The following is a 22,859-nucleotide window of genomic DNA, read 5'->3' on the forward strand; positions in this document are numbered from 1 at the left end:
AATTAAGAATCTGTACCTATGTATAGATTAAAACAGGCTAAAACAGAAACATAGCTTTGCAAAGTCTAACGCATTTTAGTTAATATGGTGAACTTGCTATGGTAAACTGGAGTAATATAACAATGCAATGTTCTGGTTAATTGTTGTTATTGACTCAGACTTTACCTTTCTGGCTTATAACTTCATTAAAAATCTTTCTAAAATGAATTAGTTCACATTCCTAGCCCAGTTGTATATTTTATACTCATTTGCTATTGACTGAGAGCCTAATGTGTGCCTAGAACTGCACATACAAAGATGAGTCACTTGCAGATGGAATATGCCAGACAGATTGGGGTCAAAGCATTCTAGGCAGGAGCATGAGGAAAGGAAGTACTCAGAACATTAGGGAAATGGCTGTTATGGTTGAGCACCATGCATGTCAGGGACTGGAGGAGATCCTGCAGTGCCCAGGGGTCAACCATGTAAAGTACTTACTCTGTATGGCACAGGTCCTAATCGTGTATTTTTTCACTTTACCAAAGTAAAGATGCCATTGAGTATTCAGTAGGATACATCGGGTCCAGCTTAACACTATAAGAAGGATCTGTATGTAGGACATCAACCAAGCCTCTGGAAATGCTTACAAACTCAGTATCAATTGTTGACTAGGACGGATTTCCTGAAAATCTGTCACTTTTTGAGAGGTTTAATTTTTAGTGTTTATAGAATACAGATAAATGATACAGATATATGAAACCAGGCCAATCTCAGAATCTACTGTGGAAATTTGTTTTATGAATGTATTCTTGGTTTAAGCCTGCTTAACATGGTTTCCCTTGTTCTGAAAGACTGAAGAAAAATATGCCAAACGAGAGCTTAATTGGACTAAAAAACTTACTACATTTTGCTGTTTAATTTTTTTCCAATTTTCAAAGCCCTTTAAGTTATTTATTACTATTGCTCCTGTTTTAAGTTTACTAGTGAAAAGCATAGGCTCTAGAATCAGATTGGGTAGAATCAAATTCTGTCTCCAAGATACCAGTTGTTTGACCACAAATAAATTATTTAACCTCATTTTCTTCAGTTTCTTCATCTGTAAAATGAGAATAATCATAATTGTGTTAAAAGGTTATTGTAAAGATTAAATAATAATGTATATAAAGGACTTAGTACAGAATCTGGAGGACAGAAGTACTCAGTAATAAGGTTAGCATTATCATGACATATCCTTTAATTTAATTCAATTTCTTTTGTATATTTACTTTGAGTGACATTAAAAAGTAACTCTTACTAAAAGAAAATCAGATGTCATGTATTAATCAGTAAGTTACTGATAAGGAGCTAATTTCATAAGGAAATAAGCATACAGAAGAAACTGAGTTAAAATAAATTTGAGGATAGAAGGTCAATATAATTTGAGTGTTATTGACTACTGATGTAATATTTTTACAATGAATTTTAATAAATATTTTTGCAGTATTCATACAAATATTTATTAAGCATCTGGTATATGCCAGGCCTTGTTCTAGGTTCTAGGATAACATGAGTAAACAAAATATGAGTAAACAAAACAGACAAAAATCCCTGCCCCCCTTGGAGTTTATGTTCTAATATAGGAGACAGACAATAAAGCAAGCTAAACAAGTAAATACTGCACATAACACATTAGCTAGTGAGTGGTAAGTGCTCTGTGTCATGAACTGTAAAGAGTCTGGGATTTTACCCTTACAAGCTACCAAGCAAGCCGGTTAATGTTTCATGGATGCTGAGAGAAGACACAAAACTCCTGGGTCAGAGGCAGAGGACAACTTTATAACTCAGGGCAAAAGCAGTAGCCTGAGGTTCAGGTTCATGCCGGGTTCCCTCGCTCCACTCCCGAGCCCCATGGGGTCATGCGGTGGGACTGGCTGAATGCCTGCACATGTGATGGGTGGCATTATGGGAGAGGAACACTGAGGGATCTGTTGCTTTTATAGTAAGTGGAAGCAAGCCTGCTCTTTGCGGGGAGATGTAACCTCATCCTTCAAGGTTGCTCACTGCATACACAGCCCTGAGAAGTGGCCCGGGTGAAGGGTGCTCAGGATCTTGGATTCTTAGCACACCCCACAAGAACGTGCAGGGATGCTCAGGGTCCATGGCAGATTGCCTCTCCTAATTGTATGAAGAAAAATTAAACAGAGAAGGAAGAGAGCTACTAAATACTATTCTGTTTTTCTTATGACCATAAAAATACTGTTTTATACTGTTTCATAGAACAGAAAAAGAAATACTATTCTATTTTACTTGTAGATATTTTGTTATATGTTTTATCTCCTGAAAATACATAGATTTTAGTACAAATATGAATTTGTTATCTTGAATAAGATAATTTAAATGACAAAACATTAATAACTATCTCAAACTATAATTTTCAACTTTTAATTAAGGATTTTTTAAAGTTAATCAGTGATATATTAGTATTTTCCTTAGTATAGTTAGTGAAATAATTTATAGGATTACAGTTAAAATCTGTCCCTATATTAATGCTTGCCATGTGAGATAAGGCATATCTTATTTATAGCATGTTTGCTCCCATGTATCAAGGGTCTGCTCCCATGCAATTCAATACAGCAAACAATCCTTAAAGTTTAATTAAAAAATCTAAACCAAGTCCAATGTTGACTTGTATTATGTGGTATTTTGTTATTTACATGTGAATATTTAGACTCAGTGTTAATTTTCCCTTCTTTCAAAATCCTTAGAATTTCCATATGGTATTATGTCCATTTTTCCACATATTTGTGGTAAAGAACTAATTTCTACCCCGCCCGCCCCTCAAATCCATCATGGAGAGATAACATGCAATTAAAAAAATAAAAAACAAAAAACAGACTTACAAAATGCAGTCCCCCATATTTCATTCAATTCAAGAGATATAAAATTACTCTATCAGACTATGATGAAAGTTTCTAAATGCTTGCTCTCAATTTCTATACTTACTGCGGACTGTAACAAACCCTAGACCACACTTTGAAGAGCACTGTTGTAGATTGTTCTCTATAATAGTTTGAGAATGTACCTGCACCATATCCCCAGTATCCATCTTTCTTGGATTTTTTATGTCTTTGGATTTACTTTTTAAAATCTTGGACCCACTAATGAGTTCTCTAAGTTTGTAAATTGTTATACAGATTATTCTTTTATTTGTCTAATATATCTTTCAAGCTTCAACTGGCTCTTCATATTTCAGATATTTAAGGATTTTGTTAGTGATTCCACCATTTTTACCATATCCTTTCAGCTTTCTTTTTTCCAGACTCAAGAATTGTCATTTAACATACATGCATGAACACCAACATTCTTCATTGTAAAGAAAAAAATTACTGAGAAAAAATAAACAATAAAAAATTTCCAAAAAAAAAAAGAATTGTCATTTATTTAGTTTATCCTTAAAAGGCAGAGAGGAAGAATGAAGCTTTCTGTTTAATTTAAAATCTGTGGTGTGAATGATGCATATGTGAAACCAAGGTTCCTAGCTCAATCCCTGTATGTGTCATTTAGTTCAGAGAAAGTTTGTTCTGTAACTTCTGTCAGCTTTTCTAGTTGCTTCTGGTCACTAATCATATCCTGGAAAAATTATGGATTAACTTAATGTAATTCTACCACTATTACTGGAAAAAGAGTGCACAATTCTAATAATAAATCATAGATGTAGTAGCAAGAATGTTGGCTCTGGAGTCTTTTTCCTATAGTAATATCCAACTGTTTCAATACAGGCATGAAAAAATCATTTCAATTTCCCCTTCCCAAAAAACAGGCATAATTTATAGTTCATAAGACTCATAACAGATCTTAGTAAATGTTATTACTTTTCCTTTTTCTCCACAAAATACCGTACATTATATTATTACATTTACCTTTTTCAACTAACTTGACTATTTCTCCATGCAGCCTGGAGGCCTTGGTTTGCCCATCACTGATCTTACAAATACTGGATGTTATTACATTTTCCTTTTACTTGTGCGTTAATGTTCCATTCACCTTCTCCTTCTAAATGCCCCCAAAATAACGCAGTTGAGAAGTCTTTTCTTCTGTATCTGGATCTGTTTTATCATCTAATCCCTACATTTCTTATATTTGCAGAACAATAAGTATTCCTCTAGCATCTAAAGACTCCAGGGCATCCGAATGGAGATGCAAAGTAGGTAGACAGATATAAAAATTTGGAGCTTGGGAAAAAAAGATGTGGATTAGGAGAAGTGGATTTAGAGGTCATTAGCATATAGATGGTAGTCTTAGGTATAGATGTAATACTCAGAGAATCTAAAAAGAGAAAAGAGGAATTCTGGAAACAGTAGCATTTAAGATGTGGAGGAAGGAGCCTGGGAAGAGCTTCCAGCAAAGTAGGAGAATCACGAGAGAACATGGCAATAAAAACATAGCAAAGCATTTCAAGAAAAAGGGAGTGATCAGCATTTTAAATATTGAGAGGAGTTATGCGAGATAGTAACTGAAATGTATCCCTTGCGTTCAACAAATTGAAAAGTCACTGTTTACCTTAAACAGTTTTAATAGAATGGGGCCAAAAACTGGACTATAATGGATTAAGCAGCAAATATGAAGAGAGGAGGAAATTACAAATGTGGACTACTTCTCAGCCTGTTTCTGGAGCAAAGGAGAGAGGAGTTGATAGCTTCAGGGGATGCAGATTAGAGACTGATGTTGGTTTAGTGGGTTTTTGAAAGAAGTTTAAGTATGTTTATATATAGGGGGAAAATGTCTGTGGAAACCAAAAAACTATAATGCCTGTTAGTAACGTAATGAGAAAAACTGTTGGAATTTTCCCTACTTTTAAAATGAAATTCACTTGAGAGTGTTTAAGAATTTGCCTTAAATCATCTGGTGGTTTTTATATTATCATAGTTTTTCCTGATTACAAGAGTAATACATAATTGTTATTAAAAAATTCAAACTTTGCAGAAGTATGTAAAGTAGAAGATAAAAAGCCTTCTGTAATCTCAGTGATAACTGTTATCAGCAATTTTATATATGCTATACAAGTTTTTTACCTATATGTAAGCGCATTGTTGTTCTGTAGGCTTTTTCACTTAACAGTATAGTTAATTGATGATTCGGTGATGAAACTAAAGGTAAAAATAAACTAAGCCTATAGAGATTTTTACATCTTTTGATTTTAATATAAGGTTAATTAACCTTCATATTTAGGAATTTGGTTTACAAACATCTGTTCTTTATCTTTCCTCTTTAGAGTGGATGTAACTGAAATCCAGGTAGCTTTAGTGATCATCTTTGTGTTGTCTACATTTGGAGGAGCAACAGTGTGGGACTATACGGTAAATCTGAGGATTTAAATTTATATTTAAGTACTTTAAAAATATTTAGGAAAAAGATTGCATTGTTAATTTTCTTCAGAAATCCTTGGAGTTGTATTTAATAGTCATTCCATTTCTTAACCTTTTTTATTCATTTTATAATTTTACTATTCTATATACCTTATTACAGCATGAATATACTACCCTATGCATGAATATACTACCACATAAAGGAAAATGACCCCATTTCCCTAATATAAAATTAAACAGACTAGTTGAACTACCTTTTCAGGCCAAAATTTATCTCATAAAATAGATACATAAAAAGTAAATTCAGTAAAATATTTTATGCTTGAAACTTGTCCCTCAATATTAGGAAAGAAAAGTTGCTAATTTGCATTTTTTATAACCTACTATAGTGAAGTTTCCCATGTTAAGGAGTGTTTTTATTTTCTGCGTGGTTGGAGACCTCAGTATTTTGATAAAAGTTGACTCTCAGGAGGCCACTGTTATAAATTCATGCTTTGTATAGGCAGAAAATTTATGAAGAAACTATTCCGTCTCTACAACCTAAGTTTACAGTATTGGCTGACTCAAAACTTCATGCCCAGAGAGTTAAGAAGAGTAATAAGGATAATATCAATAGTCAACAACTAATACTTACTCAACATTTACTATGTTCCTAAATATTTTACTATCACTGTTTTCATCTGACCCTCAGAACAACCCTGTGAAATAGATACTGTCATTTTTGTGTTTTATAAATAAGTCTTAGAATGATTAAGTAATTTGTCCAATGACACATAGCTAGTAAGTAAGTACTGGAGCTGATTCCAGACTCTGTTTTTAATCACTAAGCTATATAACCCTGGTAAAAATAGTAAGAGATACAAAACTAAACATGCTCTTACCATAGGATCCAGCGACTATGCTTCTTGGTATTTACCCAAATAAGTTAAAAATTATGTCTATGCAGGGAATTCCCTGGCAGTCCGGTGGTTAGGACTCTGTGCTTTCACTGCCATGGGCCCAGGTTCAATCCCTGGTCAGGGAGCTAAAATTCCACAAGCTGCATGGCACAGCCAAAAAAAAAAAAATTATATCTTTGCAAAAACCTGAACACAGGTATTTATAGCAGCTTTATTCATAATTGCCAGAACTTGGAAGCAAGTCCTGCAGTAGATGTCCTCCAGTGGGTGAATGGATAAACTATGGTACATCCAGGCAATGGAATTGTATTCAGTGTTAAAAAGAAAGAGCTATCAAGCCATGAAAAGACATGGAGGAAACGTAAATGCATGTTATTTAGTGAAAGAAGCCACTCTGCAAAGGCTCCATATTGTATGATTCCAATCATATGATATTCTGGAAAAGGCAAAATGATGGAGACAGTGAAAAGACCTGCTATTGCCAGAAGTTACGGGGTTAAGGAGGGATAAATGGACAAAGTCCAGGGGATTTTTACGGCAGTGAAACTATTCTGTGTGATACTATAATGGTGGATACCTGTCTACCTGTCATTATGCATTTGTCATTTATGCATTATGCATTGTCATAGAATGTACAACACCAAGAGTGAACCCTAATATAAACTATGGACGTTAGGTGATAATGATGTGTCAGTGTAGGTTCATGGATTGTAACACATGGATTGTATCACTCTGGTGGAGGATGTTGATAGTGGGGAAGCATGTGTGTATGAGTGCAGGGAGTATATGGGAACTCTGTGTACTTTCCGTACAGTTTTGCTGTGAACCTAAAATTGCTTTAAAAATTAAGTCTGTTTTTTAAAAATTGTAAGAGATTTCCCTGTGGCATTTAGTTTCAGAATTGCCAATCACAGTTCATATCACTAGGCTCAGAAATAGACTTTGAGCATATTTTTAAGTAGAGGAACATTCCCTGAGATACTCATATCCCTTCTTATCATGTAAGAATAAATAATAGAATCAAGGATACATAGGCCTCTAAAATATGCTAGAGGGATGCGATGTTATCTTTCATGCTACCTGTTCAGCCAGTACCCATTAGAAGGTGAACGTGGACTTAGAGGCAGTTCGGCAACTCTGTCATTGTCAGATGTGGTTGTTTTAAATTTGGAATTCTGATTTGGTTATACTGGGGAAGAATTTAATCTTAAAATCATTTCATTCAATGTTTTAGCAATACCAGAGGAAGAAAGCATACCTACTTATTCTCATCAATAAGAATGCTGAATTTAGATATAGATCTTCTAAATTTAATTGTTGATCTGTAGTTTCCACAGATTTTGGTACAGTATTTCAAAGTATACTTTCAATACACAATAGCCTACAGCTTTTGGCAATTCATTGTTACTGTTTTTTAAATCCTTTGCTGCCTTTGGAAGTTTTCTTGAACAGCAGTTGACCAACAGGTAAATATATATTGCTAGAGATTTAATCCTGGATATTAACTACACAAAACTTTTGCATGCACACACGTTTGTCACATTCATGATGCAGACCATGGTGTCTGACTGTCCTGTGATGCTGCCTTTTAGACGTACTAAAGTCAAGTGAACTATCCTTTTTCATGTTTCTTAAGTCAGATGAAGGCTTGTGAGATAAAATACTTCATCCCACTTATTTAAATAGACTTAGCTGGATTTTTCACTTTAAGAGAGAAAACCATTAAAAGAAAAGTTACCACTTCAGGTTACATTCCAGAAGTTAAGGTTTGATTATAAGAAAAAGAATAGCGTATTGTACAGGGCTGTATCATAATGTTTCTTTACTTTTTAATAGGAAAAGAAATTCTGTTTTCTTAATGATGTGTTTCTTTCCTCTACCCCTAAAGATACCCGTCCTAGAAATAAAATTGAAGATCTTACCAGTTCTCGGAGTAGTAGGTGGAGCAATATTTTCCTGTTCAAATTATTTCCATGTTATCCTCCATGGTGGTGTTGGCAAGAATGGATCCACTATAGCAGTAAGACATTAATTTCATCATCATTCAGTATTAATTTTATGATGAATTTTCTTTTCACCCAGCTACAGAGATACTAAAAATATGACAAAGTTCAAGAATAGGGAAGGAAACTAAAAATATGACAAAGTTCAAGAATAGGGAAGGAAACTAAATATCTTAAAAGAATTCTTTTTAGGCACATAATACAAAAGCATTTTTAAAACAGTTTAGACTGATGTTAAAGAATTTTTCCTCTTTCTACAGCCTTTCTCAGAGTAGACTTTTGTGACATTCGATTTAATCATCTGCTGTTTCATTACTGTACATAATTAAGAGTTACCATTTGTCTTCTTGCTCGTTGTGCCTGGCCCTGATATAGGAGAGGAGGAGAAGTAGGGAATGACTTCCTGATTGAATGTCAGGAAAGCTGCCAAACGTCATGGTTTCACATATGAGGCAATTTCTTAGTCATGAAGTAAATTTTATTGAAATTTCACTGAAATGTATTTTTAAAACTCTCCTAATATTTTAAAAGGTAAAAATTTTAACCTCAGTTCTGGAGTCGGTACACCTTGTATTTGTATTCTTTACACTTTGCTCATCTATAATTCTTTTGTATTTATTCATATTTGTTTTTTTAAAACTTCTTCAATACTTTTACACAGGAAAGAGGCAGAAAGGAATTCTGCCCGGTTTTTAACAAATATAACATAATATCCAGGTGTTTAAAAAAACATATTGTCATCTTCAAGGTAGTTGATCATAAGATAAGTACTTATTCCAGTGATGCCATCTTCTGTCAAAACATTCTTGGAATGCCTTTAAGCTATAGTTCATTCTCTTTAATTTCTTCAGTGCTGTAGTTCAAGGTTGGGTTTGATTTTTAAGGGTGGGTTTGATTTTGAGAAAAGTCAAAGTCATTTGAAGCCAGCTCTAATAAATAAGAGGAGTAAAAACATGAAATATAGCATTTTTAGTTTAAAAAAAGACTCATTCTCTTAAATGACTTATACATTGGCTCTTAAGGCTATTTCAAAGGAATCCACCTAATTCATAAATTATCAATTTTTATGAATATATTTTATATACATAATTCAAAGGCAAAGTATAAAACTCACTTAGATACATAAGTTCTGATATATTTGGAAATTTTAATTTGTTGTGTTTTGAGGTGTTTTGTCAGTTAACCTCAGAATTGTTTTAGAAATGTTAAAGTATTCTGCGTAAGATGCTTAAGAGTACTTTTTGCTTGACCATGGATGATAAAATAGAATACTTGCTAGAACATGAGTTCCACTAAAGACGATGAGATTTAGTGATGATGAGCATCCACTTTAGAATATTTTACTAAGACATAATTCATTAAATGTTTGAAGGAAGACAAGAAGTCAAACACTGTGTCTAAGGAGTGGTTGATTTCAAACTCTTAAACTGGTGGTTTTCCAACTTTTTTAGCAGCAGATTTCCTTGAATAAAATTTATAGAACCAAAGTACAGGTAAAAGCACTATTTTAATAATCTAAATATTTATAACATTACTATATAGTATAGTGTTTTATTAAGATATGATTTTGTAATATTTATAATATTATTTGTGTAATTTTATAGTAAGTTCTAATTTGTAACATATAAACGTAACAAACAAGAATAAGCCTGCTTTAATAGATACATTTAAATTGGTGGTTATATATTTAGTAAGCCTTAAAATCAAATTTATTTCAATATTTTGTTTAGGATAAGCAGTGCTGAGAGCATCCTGATTCGCATAGATAAAAATGTAATGGGTCGGGTTGTACAATGTTACATAAGAGGGCATTTGTAGTCTAAATGCAAAAGGCAGGGGCAGGGGTGGGATATTGGTATAGAGAGAGACCAGGGCAGAATTAAACTCCTCCTAATCAGTGATTAAGATATTGTGTAAAAGTGGCAGGTTAAGCTTTATTTCAATATCTGCACAAAAATATGTTAACTTGGCAATTGGAGTGTTGATGGCCTTCAGCATGGTAAAATTCGGTATAGAATAAATCACGTTATTTTTTTAGTGGTTATTAGTTTAAAATGTGTGTTCATATAAAATTGGAATCAAACATCTAAGCACTGTATTACCTCTGTGTAACCCTAGGTTTCTGTGGAAGTTTGAAAAGCATGGCTAAGGTCTGTATACTCCTTTAGGCCATACATTATCATACTCTTCTCTAGGTCTCTAGTTCCTAACACAAAATAGATGCTTAGAAAATATTTGCGTTGTAATAAATGCATTTTTAAAATTTGGTGCTGATTTTCTGCTTTATCCATTAGGGTACCAGTGTCTTGTCACCTGGACTCCACATAGGAATAATTATTATACTGGCAATAATGATCTACAAAAAGTCAGCAACTAATCTGTTTGAAAAACATCCTTGTCTTTATACCCTAATGTTTGGATGTGTCTTTGCTAAAATCTCACAGAAATTGGTGGTAAGAAATTCTTTTAATTTATGATTCATGGTGTAAATATGTACTTGTTCCTCAAACACAAAGCTGGAAACTATTTCATACAATGGGTAGGTTTTTTATGGTGTTATCATCACAATAGTTAGCTCTTTGTGCTCCAAGTAATACTGTAAATGAATGTTAGATTCACAGACAGACTCCTTAGTGTATAGTAAGTTCTTTTAATTATTTGTTTAGCAATGATTATCAATTATAACCTTCTGATATCAAGGAATTTAAATATTGGAAACTTTAATAAGCTACCCAGTCATGAATTTGAGAAATTTTAGATTCAGTATTCCCATATCAAATGTGAGATTAAATAAATGGTCTCTTTATCCTTATTTGTCTTAATGGTAAATTAAACTTCTAGTTAATTCTATCCTGAAACTAAAAGCTAAAACATTTAAAATTTAATGGTGAAATTATTTTGTTTACTTTTTTATAGATAGCTCACATGACCAAAAGTGAACTGTATCTTCAAGACACTGTCTTTCTTGGCCCAGGTCTTTTATTTTTAGACCAGTACTTTAATAATTTTGTAGACGAATATGTTGTTCTATGGATAGCAATGGTAAGTGCTTTTTTGGTAAGATTTTTATTTATTTTTAACAAATGTCAGATAATACTATGCTTAAGAGTCATTTCAGTGAGATATCAGGTAGCCTTACTTTCTAATCTATACCGTAAGTGTTTCTGAACATTTAAAATTACTTCTTTAAAGCTTGCTTTATATTGTGTTTGAAAATGGCCCACATATCTGGAGATCAGGGTTCCAACAACCTAAATCCTTAAAAACACAACGGTGTACCTTAAAAAAAATAGTACCAAAAAAACAGTACTAAGATGTCAAAAATCACTTCACTCTCTGGCAAAGGACTACAAACATGTATTAGTGTCTGACTTATTTAATCCAGCTTGTTAGAATTATTATGAGCTTATAGCAGATAACAGGTAAATTAACTGTAGTTGGTGTTAGCAGAGGTGGGCACTATTGTATCAAGAACTGTCAGCTAATACTGAGGAAACAAAACAGAACAGACAGTACTACCCAGTACAGGGTTCTGGGACCATTTTGTGCTAGAAGTAAGCAACCCTACGTATCTGTATGGCCCTTGAGGATAGTGCAAAATTTATATTAATAATGATGACTCTTATCAAGCAAATTAAATTCTCATTGATTGCATCCTGCTTAAAAAGTGATGTGGATAATACATATATTAATTTCTATTCAAAATTATTATAAAATAGAATTTGGTGCATAAGAGGGAAGCTTTAGCCATCTGAGGAAAAGAAAATCATTGTTGGTAACACTTTAATCACACAAGTGGATAAAGGAGGCATTACTAAATTTTTTATTTTACTAAGACATTATCTTTATGGTTGGTCTTCAATTAATGGTAGTTCTGGACAATTTTGCTGTATTTTTCCCTACCTCCAGACCTCACTGGACTTCACCAAATTGTTAGTGATATACAAAAACTGATACTAAAGTTAGCTAAAAGAAACACTGAACCTTTTGATAATTTAAACGATCTCACACTATTTGTTAGATAGAGGTATTAAAACAAAGCCTATCTGTTCTGTGCATGGACTCCTGGGGTACATCTGATCATCCTTTATACTAGGTTCTATAGTATTATACTTTTTTTCAGAGTAAGTTAATAACTTAATATCCATTCAGAAGTCTTCCATTCTTCAAATAGTGGTGAGATGTAAATCTTAGTCCTTGAAAGTTTCTCAGGCAATATTCTAAAAAATGTTTGAAAATCAGAATAATTTCCTTTAATTTGCTATCCACTATAAATATTATTAGGGCTCCAAAACAATCTAAATGTAAGAAATAGGTGTTGATTTTTCAAAATATCTGAAAATTCAATGTAGGGTTTCTTTTAGTGAACGTAAGTATTACCAAATGGAATTAACAGAATTAAAATAGCAGGTGTTAAAAATTTGAGCACTTAATTTGTAATGAGTGAGTTGGCCTGGTTTTACGTCAGTGGTGGAGATTATGGTGAGAAAGTCGAATTCAATTTTTCTTTAAAACACTTTGTGGACCACAATTAAAAACAAACAGAAAAACACTATGTGGACCAAAATAAACATATTGTGCCCTTTGGCATCCTTAGGGAAAAGGCTCTTGCTTCAGAGAGAAAAGAGTCAGACGGAGTTTTTCAAGTAAATGATAAGGAGATGTTTCCCCTCAGTGGTGAGAATTCCCTCCACCGGCAGAGCTGTGAGGCTCCTTTTTCTAAAAGGAAGCATTTGCCCCCAGCCTCTGGGAAAGTTCTTAAATAGTATGCCTCCCTGCTTAATTTTGTAAAGAACACAATTTTGTATGTGCCTTCCCTCAACTATGATGTCTCTTCCAGGCCTTTACTTTCTTACAACTACTCTCAAAGGAATAAGGAAAAAGAAAAGTATATGATGGAGTGATTTCATTATAATGACTGATAGCCCCTTCTAGTAGAAAATTTGAGGCTTTGTTGCACAGTAGAAAATTGAAAGGATATGGAGTCAGAAGACTTGAGTTCTGTTGTTTTCCAGCTTTTGTAATTTAGTCTATACCTTTTACCACTCTGAGCCTCAGTTTCTGTAACTGTGAAATACCCTGCATATTCCAGAGGACTACAGTGAGGTCCAAATATGAACTATAAAATGTAATATTTTCGGTGAAGAATTTTTGGTTAAGGTTTGAGTTTAGGGGGCGAGGGGACAGAAAAATAGCTGCTGCTTTAGAAAAGATGGACCATAATCCATTTTATATTTTCTTTTTTGCTTCTAAAGGTCATTTCTTCATTTGATATGATGAGGTACTTTAGTGCTTTGTGCCTGCAAATTTCAAGACACCTTCATCTAAGTATCTTCAAGACTTCATGTCATCAAGCACCTGAACAGGTTCACAAGCATATTGACTAATAGCCCAAGGAAAAGAGGAGAAGCAGTTAGGGGAACCTATGAGTGAAGGAAATCTCCTTTTTCAGGAGGCTAGTATACTATCAAATAAGGTTATATTTTAATATAAACATTAAGTCCTGTAGATTCCATTATGTCTGTTTCAGTGGCAAAGCCCTCGTTGTGTATCAACATTTTTTATCAAGGTATTATCAGAGTAATACAATCTATAAATTAATTAGAAACAAAACCAAAGAAAGAAATTTCAATTTTCTGAGTATAAGAAATTGAACCACTGTAGTTCTAAAGAGCAATCTCTTTGTCTCAGAAATCCTTATCAGACAATTGGGGTTTTCTCTGCCAAAGGATTACATAAAAATTCAGGACTTAAAGGATTTTAGCCATCTTGAGGGTGATGCTTACTTCGCTAAAAATTGACAAGTGCGTTCATAATATTGCATAAGTGCATGAATTGTAATAGTGTAATTATTGAGTCACATGATGTTATAGGTATTTTTTATTAGCCATTTTCAAAAAGGTATGTTAATTACTATTGTATAAAAGGAAATACGTGCTTTAGTATACCAACTTCTATAATTTGTAGTTAGTAAGAGGAATTATCTTACCAGTTCAGAAAAACAAATGAATCTTTACAGTGAGGGCAACTTGTTCCTTGATATTCTGAGTTTAAATTTCATTGTCACAAAAAAAGTAGACATTAAACATTTCCCTTTGTGAAAAACAAAACAGTAGCTAAAGCACAATTGACATGCAAGAAAATTAGTAATTTATGAAAACATAGCAAAAATATCTTCCCTTTAGAATATCAGCTAAAGCTACTTCAAGTACACTTTTACTCATTTGAGGTAAAATGGGGATAAAATAAGTATCTGTTATTCAACCACTAACTACATTATGTACTGATTCTCATCTTTCCACTCTCACTTAAAAGTGTTTACCTTGCTCATTATGAATAATAGAACTATCACATGGGTCTTTGGTGATCCAAATCTTCGGACTCCCATCTTACCTGTTTGTAATTTTATCCAACAGTTCTGTAGACCATAAGCCATATGGTGAATTAATTTTTTTTTAAAAAGGAGTAATGAACATGTACTATATCTTAATATGCAAGAAAAAGGCATATTGAAAAAAGAGTGGAAGTTGATATTCCTTAAAAGGAAAAAATAGGGACTTTCCTGGTGGTCTAGTGGCTACAACTACATGCTCCCAATGTAGGGGGCCCGGGTTCGATCCCTGGTCAGGGAACTAGATCCCACATGCCACAACTAAGACCTGGTGCAGACAAATAAATAAATAAATATTTTTTTAAAAAAGGAAAAAATATATACTTATGTGAATTAAGTACACAGAAAATACTCTGGAGTACTTATTTTGCCTCTGAAACAACTGGTAAATTCAATAAGAACCTTCTTAATTTGAATAGTACTTAAAATTTATATTAAATTTTATAATACTTAAAATTTACATTCCAGCATGTACTTTGGCTTAAAAGGCTTTACAAAACGCAAAAATTTAGGAAGTAAACTGTCCCCTTAATGTCAGATATTTGTTAACGGTGGAGGACTAATTTCTTCCTATATAAGTTAGCATAGTTAGAAAAAGAGGATCAGTATGGATTCATTTTTAAAAACTTGGAAAACCTAAAACTGAGATAAGTGTGGGTTATGCAGCAAAAATTAGAATTTAAAATATGGAAAAACAGGACAAAGTCACTCCTTTCTCCGTCTATTGGGCATATTTTTTGTTTTTGAATGATTCAATGAAAGGAGTTTCAGCAAAAAATAGTAAGTTTAACTCAAATATTTCAAACAAATGCTGAAACAATTTAATATTTATTAAATCAAGAGTTTCATATGTTTTTCTATGTTTACAAAAATGCACATTTTAAAATACAGGGTATAGGAATTAACTGTTCAAGTTTGGAAATGAATGTAAAAACATCCATATATTTACTGAATATTAAAACTGAAAAACAAGACATTCTGTGTAATTTATAGTTAAAGACAGACGTGAAGTACTTAAACCGTAAGTAATTAGGTATGTTAATGATATGCTCTTAATCATTACTAAGGACATGTGTCATTTAATTGTGGACTGAGTCGAATTAAATGGCATTTTGATGTCGTTGTGGAAATGACATTCACAAATCCATGTCTTAAAATGGATTATTTATATATCTTGTTCGGTTGTGTTAATGGTTTTTAGCAGTTTAATTTATTCCAGAATGGAAACTTAAGTTGCGTTTAATAGATTTTGTAAGTCAATAGAATGTATTTTCTTTTGAAATCTTATTTTCATTAGAATTGGTAGTGTAACTTAATGAATATGCATGAAAGGGTGTACGTATAAAACAGATTTTGTGTTTTTTTCCCTTAAAGAAGAACAAAATTAATTAAGCATCTATACCTGTGGTTTCTACCTTTTGGAAGTGATACAAATACACTGAAGCTAAAACTTGAAATTAAATCATATTTATTGCTAAGAGTTAATTGACAAATGTTAGAGAGAAAAAAATCACTATTAGTATTAAAGAGCTGAAAGCACGGTGGCACATTATAATTTAGGAATTGCTGCTACTTGCATAACTTCATTATTTTATTTGGAGATGAAGAGGAAGAAGGGTCTTGCACTTAAGCTAATGATTAATATGATGTAATATTTTAAACCAGAATTTTCAACCACTCTAAAAACTTACATGCCTCTTAGCTAATGTTATAATTGTATCATATTACTTAGGTTCAAGTTCTTCCTTCAAAGAGTCATCAGAATAACATGGATTGAAGAGACTTTCGAACACTTGCCATCTCTTGCTGCTGCTGTCACATGAAAGGAGATATTAAACATTTGTTTAATTTTTAGATAAGTGTTATACATATTTCAGCAAATAAAATATTTCAATGCTTACAATAATCCTTATTTTTTCAATTTTAAATATAATAACTTACCGTTTCCATCATAATTTTTTTTTGCAACATAGCCATTTCTTTTCTAAGTTCATTTTGTGCACCAGTAAGTAGATAATCGTGATTCTTCTCCAAGTCCTCCATACTCTAAAACACAAAAGGCTAGTTCAGTTACAAACCACCATTTTTCATCTCAGGTTCAAAACTTATACAATTAATTTTCAAAAGTAGGAACTTTTTAATATTCAACACTGCACATTATTTATCTCAAAAATATTCTAATACATGAAAACCAAAATATCCACTAAAGGAATAGAAAATGTCAGACATAAATCAAATATTATTAAAGGAGGTACAATAGTATACCTTCTCACTGGAAGAAACAAAAATAACACAAAATTTTATAAAAGGAATAGAAGCACAACTTCCTGTAGCTATGTAGTAGAAAATGGGGATTTAATTCCAATTTAGTTGGCAAAAGAGTTAAGACTGAAAGGAAGGTTAGGAAAAAGGGTTAAAAGTATTCTAGGGCAAGAGCATAAACAAAAGCATGAAAGTGCAAAGTGAGTGAGTTCAGAGAAAGCCATTACGTGGAGGGGTGGAAGTAATGGATGAATGTAGTAATTGGAGCATTAAAAAAAAGGATCATATTATTGGGGGGTGAATCTTGAATGCCTAAGAATTTAGAATGAGAAGCTACTGACAGTTTTTCAGGAGGGAAAAGGTAATGTTATAGAAAGATAATAAGGCAGACCCATGAAGGATGGGTTGGAAAACAGAGAAATCAGCTAAGAGTTTTCATAGTATAAGGAAAGAATGATGAGGTTCTGAACTAGGGCAGTAGCAGTGGATGTGAAGAATAAGAGAGATGGAGGAGTCAAATATAGTACTAAAGTTCCTACACCAAGTGGTAACACTTAGTGATCGTATTTAGCACTTAAATTAAATCGAACACAATGCATTCAAAATGGAAAACTGTTAAGAATTTAAAATGTATAAGCGAAATGTTTTCCCCTTAAACTGAGAAAAAAATTATCTTCTACTTACACACATGAATTATATTTTATAAGAATGTATTATGTTACCAAATATAACAAACCTTTATGAACTGCTCATATAATTGTTTAATTGTTTTCAGTCTCTGGCTCTGAACAATTCTAGACTGTTGAAAAACTTTATGTTGCTGTCGAAACATATTCTACAAATGTAAAAGAAAAAATTATATAATAACAATTCGGGTAAAATTTAGCAAAAATTAATTCTACATTACACTTAAAAGGAATAGTTTTTAAATCAATATTTTTAAGATTTTAATATTTACTATGACTGAGTTTAGATAATTTGTGTTCACCACTTATATACAACAATAATATAATAACCCTACCAGTCATTGAGTAGGAAATCTCAACAATACTCAAAACATGTCCTAATTCTTGGTGCTTTCAATGTCAACACAGATGATCCTTACCATATTGCTGGTCTTTCAGTTTCTTGGCCTGTTTTCCACCAATGATTTTTGTTGTTCACCCTACTTTAGCCATCCACTTACATACGCATACCCTAGATTTTGTCATTACCAAAAACTGTAACCTCTGCATAGTATTAATAATAGCAAACTTGATATTAACAATGTGTTAGGAAGCAAAGACCAACAGCTTTTATGAGTATGGTATGTGCCTGTACTTTTGCATTCAGCAGAACCAAACTCATAGCCAGCAGTGGGCAATGGAACCTGGCTAAGGTCCATGGGTGTACTGCAAGGCCGGCCTCCCCCTTCCTACTTGACACTTGGTTATAGTAGATTAATTATAAAGCTATAAAGCTAAGCATAATACTAACAGCTAGTTTTTCTTCTTGTTCCTCAGCTTTCTTCACATCTATATCCCACTGCTGGAACAAAGTCAGAAACTGCTGAGAATATTCTTGGTTAAGCTTCTGCCTGTAAAGCGTAATGAATATTGTCATATTTCACATCAATATGGAAAAACTTTCAAAACAAAACTGATTTGACATAATTATACTATAATAAAAGAGAAAATAATATCAAATTTTCAGATGTGAAGCCAAGAAGTAAAGTTATGATTTATGATGATTCAGAAGTATTTATTTTCCTAACCAACTAACAGAAAATCCCTCTCATGTGCTTTAAGCTCTTGAAAACTAAGGGAGTTTTATTGTACATATACATTTTCCAGAAAAGTCCATTTTATCTCCAAGCAATTTATTTTTCATTTTCTCCTACTGAATATAGGTTGTGATATGATAAATAGATTCACTGAAGTTATTATATTTATCATATAAGATTTCCAAATAGAAATATTTCACTTAATTTTTCCCCATTTTGGTATAATGATTTTGTACAAAAGAATAGTTAATTCAGCTAAAATATACAAATTATTTATAATACATAAGGTTGATCTTTTTCTACACTGTTAAACAGTTAACTATCATTAAGACTAATGGTTTATATGACATTTACTTTTTATTCAGCTAGTGTATTTTTAGAATGAATATAAATTACCTTTATTGTTAAAAAAAAACCTCAAACATTATTTAAAAGGGGAAAAAGGACATCTTTATTGATTTCTAGGAAATATATCTCAAGTCTGTGAAGGAATGAAGTTATAGGACTAAAGGACTTAAAGGAAAATCAAGCCAAATATACTTTCTTACTAGAGATCCCAATAAGTAGAAGATGATAGTACTTCTCATAATTTGCACCAATGAATACTAAGAAATGATGCAAATGTTGTGGCAGTGAAAAAACCAACAGCCTTACCTTTGCTCTTGTTGGGTTTTCCAAACATTTTCAATTTTCTGGTTACTGGTTTTGAGAGAAGCCTTGGTATACATTTCTAGTCTTTTTCTCTTGGCAAGAAGAGCCTTGTTAATATCAGCTATATTGAAAATAAATACTCATTAAATTTAATGTGGAAGAAAGTTACTTTGTTCCCACATATTCAAATAAACATGGATAAAGCTGGTTCAAGAGTTTTGAAAAGATCTTTAAAAATACACATAATATCAAAAAGCAAGATCATTTCCTTGCTTTTTTTTTCTGAGAAAACTTTTAGTTATTGGTATCCCAATTCTGATTTTCCTAACTAGAGATAATTTTTTAATTTAGAGGTGATTAAAAAGAGCTAATAACTGGAAAAAAGGGTCTCAAGGACAGACTTTAATTTCTTCATAAGAAAACACTAATAAAGGCTAAATTTAGAACTCATTATATGAAACAAAACTATTTTGAGTCTAAAAAGAATAAAAATAGTTAAAATAATTTTTTAAAATATAGTCAGTGATACTTTAAAATATATTTTTTACTAAAAGAGACAAAGACCAACCAAGCATAGCAAAACCTTATTTTAAGTAAATATCTAAATAAATTCAAGAACCCTTTTAAATACTTTTTTATAGAACATTTTTACCAATAATATAAGTACTGCATTTCATAAACTTTTTAATACTTCAGGTAATTCTTTGCTAGGCACGTGCATATGGATCTACCATCAATAGTTATTTTTCAGTAATCATGATGAGGTGACCTACACTATTACATAAATATTTTGTATTTCCAATATCCATCTATAATAATAAATTTATAAGACAGATTATAAAACAAGCATTTTGTTACTACCAAATAGGGCAAAGCTTTCAAAAAAGACTTGATTATATGAATAATGCTAGAGAGGAGCCAAATATTGACTCTTTTATAAGAATACTATCCCCTAACACGGTTAATGTAACTGATATTTGATGTACAATTTAAAGTTTATGAACTTTTTATCTGATCTCTTACTAGCAAGGTGGTCTTTAATTCTCAGCTACATAGTTTAATAATGTAAAAATAAAAATGAAGAGTTATTTTAAAGGCTTCAATTTACATTGCCCTTCCTAAAGAAAAGAACACAGGAATGCCATAGAAAATAACTAAATTGAGAAAATGAAAAACTGACACATACACAGATATGTGCGTGTGTTTGTATCACTTAGTCCGTGAAAGTCCAAACAAAGAGGGATAGACACTTTTCCCATCCATTTTTGCTCTAAAATTTCATAGTCCATTAAGCTCACACATCTATAAAGTAACAGGACCATTCTTAACTCACCATCGTTAGCACCATCTCTTTTCACATCAACAACTGGAAAAGGTTAGTAAGGAAATCTATGAAGCCGAACCACATATACTTGTGCAAAATCTTACATATGAGAACAAAGCATTAAATAACAGTCTTATAGTCCACTGATTATTATTTACTATTATACAAATTATATGGTTTGAATACAAATATCTCCTAAAACATACCTCCAAATCTTTCCAGCATATTCTGTACTTCACCCCTGTGAAAAAAATTACATCAAACAACTTTTAATTAAGGATCCATAAAAATATCATTCTTGTTTTGGAAGAAATATCACATGCCCAGTATTTTACATACAATACTCGTTGGACAACCAAATAGACTTTTCTTGAAGTCTAACAGGTGAAAATTGAGCATATTACCCCATGTCTTCAACTATTCCTGCAGAAGTCCTCTTCTTCCCATGTTTATCAAGTACTGGAGTCTTCCCTGAATTGACAGTAAAAAAAGAAAAAGAGTTGAAATTAAGTATGCTATTTTGGTAATTTTTAAACGGAGTAATATCTTAATTTTGAGGTTTTTTGAGGCTTTGTGCCAAGACAAGTTTTTAAAGCAGACATATAAATGCACTACTTTCTCTGCAGGTTAGATGGAATTAAATCAGGATCCAAGACCATTTTATGGGAACAATTTTGCAAGTCTTCCTGTGTTAATGTCGTAATAATCTATGTACTGTTTATCAGACATCAGGCGAAAGATGCTATAGAAGCTTCACTGAGTCCGAATAAGAAACACGAAGTACATGAAAATAAATGCAGGACGTGGTCACTGCCCAACACCATTAGCTATACGGTACCTTCAGTGACATCCTCCTCTGAACCACTCAGATGTTTTTTATCTGCTTTCTCAAAGTCATAGCCTCTTATAACCTGATCTTCCATGGATGTCTTCCCAGATTTCCCGGTATGTTTTCTTCCAGAGGGCACCATGTCTCGATGTTTTCTGATTTAAAAAAAAAAAAAAAGATCAAACCTGCTGAATCCAAAGACACCATTTAAATAAACTGGCAAATTTCAAAATGAGCGATATCAAATAAAGATGATTTTAGTTGAATACCACTTGAGGAGTCTCTTCATCTATTCTGTTGGACCAAAAGTTAACAGAAGAAGATAATGACTGCGCCGCCCCTGACGCCGGCGGTGCTGTGATGGAGAGTTCGCCTCTGAGGACGGGGAGGGCGACGGAATCCTAGCCCGGCCAGGTTCTGGCTAAATCGGGGCAAATCTAGATCCTGCTGATTTCAGTCACAATGTGCAAATCGTAATTACTGACAGGATCGATCACGAGCCCGCCCCAAAGAAGTTGCCAGCAACAGAAATACAACATAAAACGTTCTGCGTCCTGGGCCGCAGAAAATGACGTCAAGATTTCCACGACCCCAGGCCTCGAGGACCAGTGAAGGGGAGCCCTGGCTTCATCTAAATGGTTTCTGCGGGGCGTGGGCGCGCTGACGAGGGCCCACCCTCCTCGCCTGCTGTCAACCTGTCCACCCGCCCGGCGTCGCGTCCAGTCCCGAGGCAGCCCAGCCGGCGCCTTCCCGCCCACTCACGGCCCTGCCCGCAGGGAGCGGTACTGCCTGCAAATTCCTGTCAGAGGCCCCAGGGAGAGCCAGCGGGTAAGATTTACCTCACAGGTCAAGAATAACCCCTGGCTCAGATTCCCGCGCGGGACAAACGCTCCCCTCCTCACACCTGAAAAACACCCCAATGGTCGACGACCACAGTTATATGTCTCCGTACAGGCGTCTCCGCCGCTCCCGCCTCACCTGCCCCAACGCCTCAGACTTGACCTCTTCACAGCCTCGACACTCCTCCGAAGCAAGTCAGAATTAGCGCGGCAGAAAAGCCGACCTCGTCTCGCCCGGGGGCGTCTCTGATTGGCTGGCAGGAGGGCGCATGCGTGCAGCCGCCCCGGGGCTCCGCTCCCTCGGACGGCATGTCCAGCGAGAGCGCTGACCCAGAGCACCTTGCGGGCGACGATCTATGGCTAGTACACCTGAAGCGAGGCACTTTCCAGTTTCTTTTTGTAACTTAAGTTTAAAATTTTCACAATATTTTAATAATAAAGTTGCAACAGAATATAAAGAACACACAACTTAGTTTGTGAAGTACAGTTTTACCAGAGCCTATTGCATCTCCTCAGGGAGTCCTTTCCCTCCCATCCCCCCCATTCCCTACTCAGAGATTTTTTTTCTTTTTTAA

General features: G+C 33.6%; 2 protein-coding genes across 3 annotated transcripts in view; one reads left to right on the top strand and one right to left on the bottom strand.

Moving 5' to 3' along the window:
* Positions 1–16,523, top strand: part of CHPT1 (choline phosphotransferase 1) — a 34,487-nt gene extending 17,964 nt beyond the window's left edge. The window contains exons 4-9 of one of the 2 annotated variants that reach the window (XR_009505436.1): positions 5,231–5,315; positions 8,112–8,243; positions 10,521–10,679; positions 11,143–11,268; positions 13,482–13,681; positions 16,350–16,523. Coding sequence is in view for 1 of the 2 variants with exons in the window: in XM_059936761.1 (XP_059792744.1) it covers positions 5,231–5,315; positions 8,112–8,243; positions 10,521–10,679; positions 11,143–11,268; positions 13,482–13,592; positions 16,350–16,394 (658 nt within the window). In the remaining variant the exon portion in view is untranslated. The remainder of the gene's footprint in view (positions 1–5,230; positions 5,316–8,111; positions 8,244–10,520; positions 10,680–11,142; positions 11,269–13,481; positions 13,682–16,349) is intronic. The other variant, XM_059936761.1, reaches the window with a different exon arrangement.
* Positions 16,376–21,587, bottom strand: SYCP3 (synaptonemal complex protein 3). Its single transcript, XM_059936762.1, has 8 exons — positions 21,455–21,587; positions 21,021–21,087; positions 20,823–20,857; positions 19,296–19,413; positions 18,356–18,455; positions 17,616–17,714; positions 16,559–16,663; positions 16,376–16,429 (listed from the first exon to the last, which is right to left on the bottom strand). The coding sequence occupies exons 1-8, from the start codon at positions 21,585–21,587 to the stop codon at positions 16,376–16,378; spliced, it is 711 nt and encodes a 236-aa protein (XP_059792745.1).
* Between the last annotated feature and the right edge of the window lie 1,272 nt (positions 21,588–22,859).

Source organism: Balaenoptera ricei, chromosome 10 (assembly GCF_028023285.1).
Source record: "Balaenoptera ricei isolate mBalRic1 chromosome 10, mBalRic1.hap2, whole genome shotgun sequence".
Taxonomy (NCBI): Eukaryota; Metazoa; Chordata; class Mammalia; order Artiodactyla; family Balaenopteridae; genus Balaenoptera; species Balaenoptera ricei.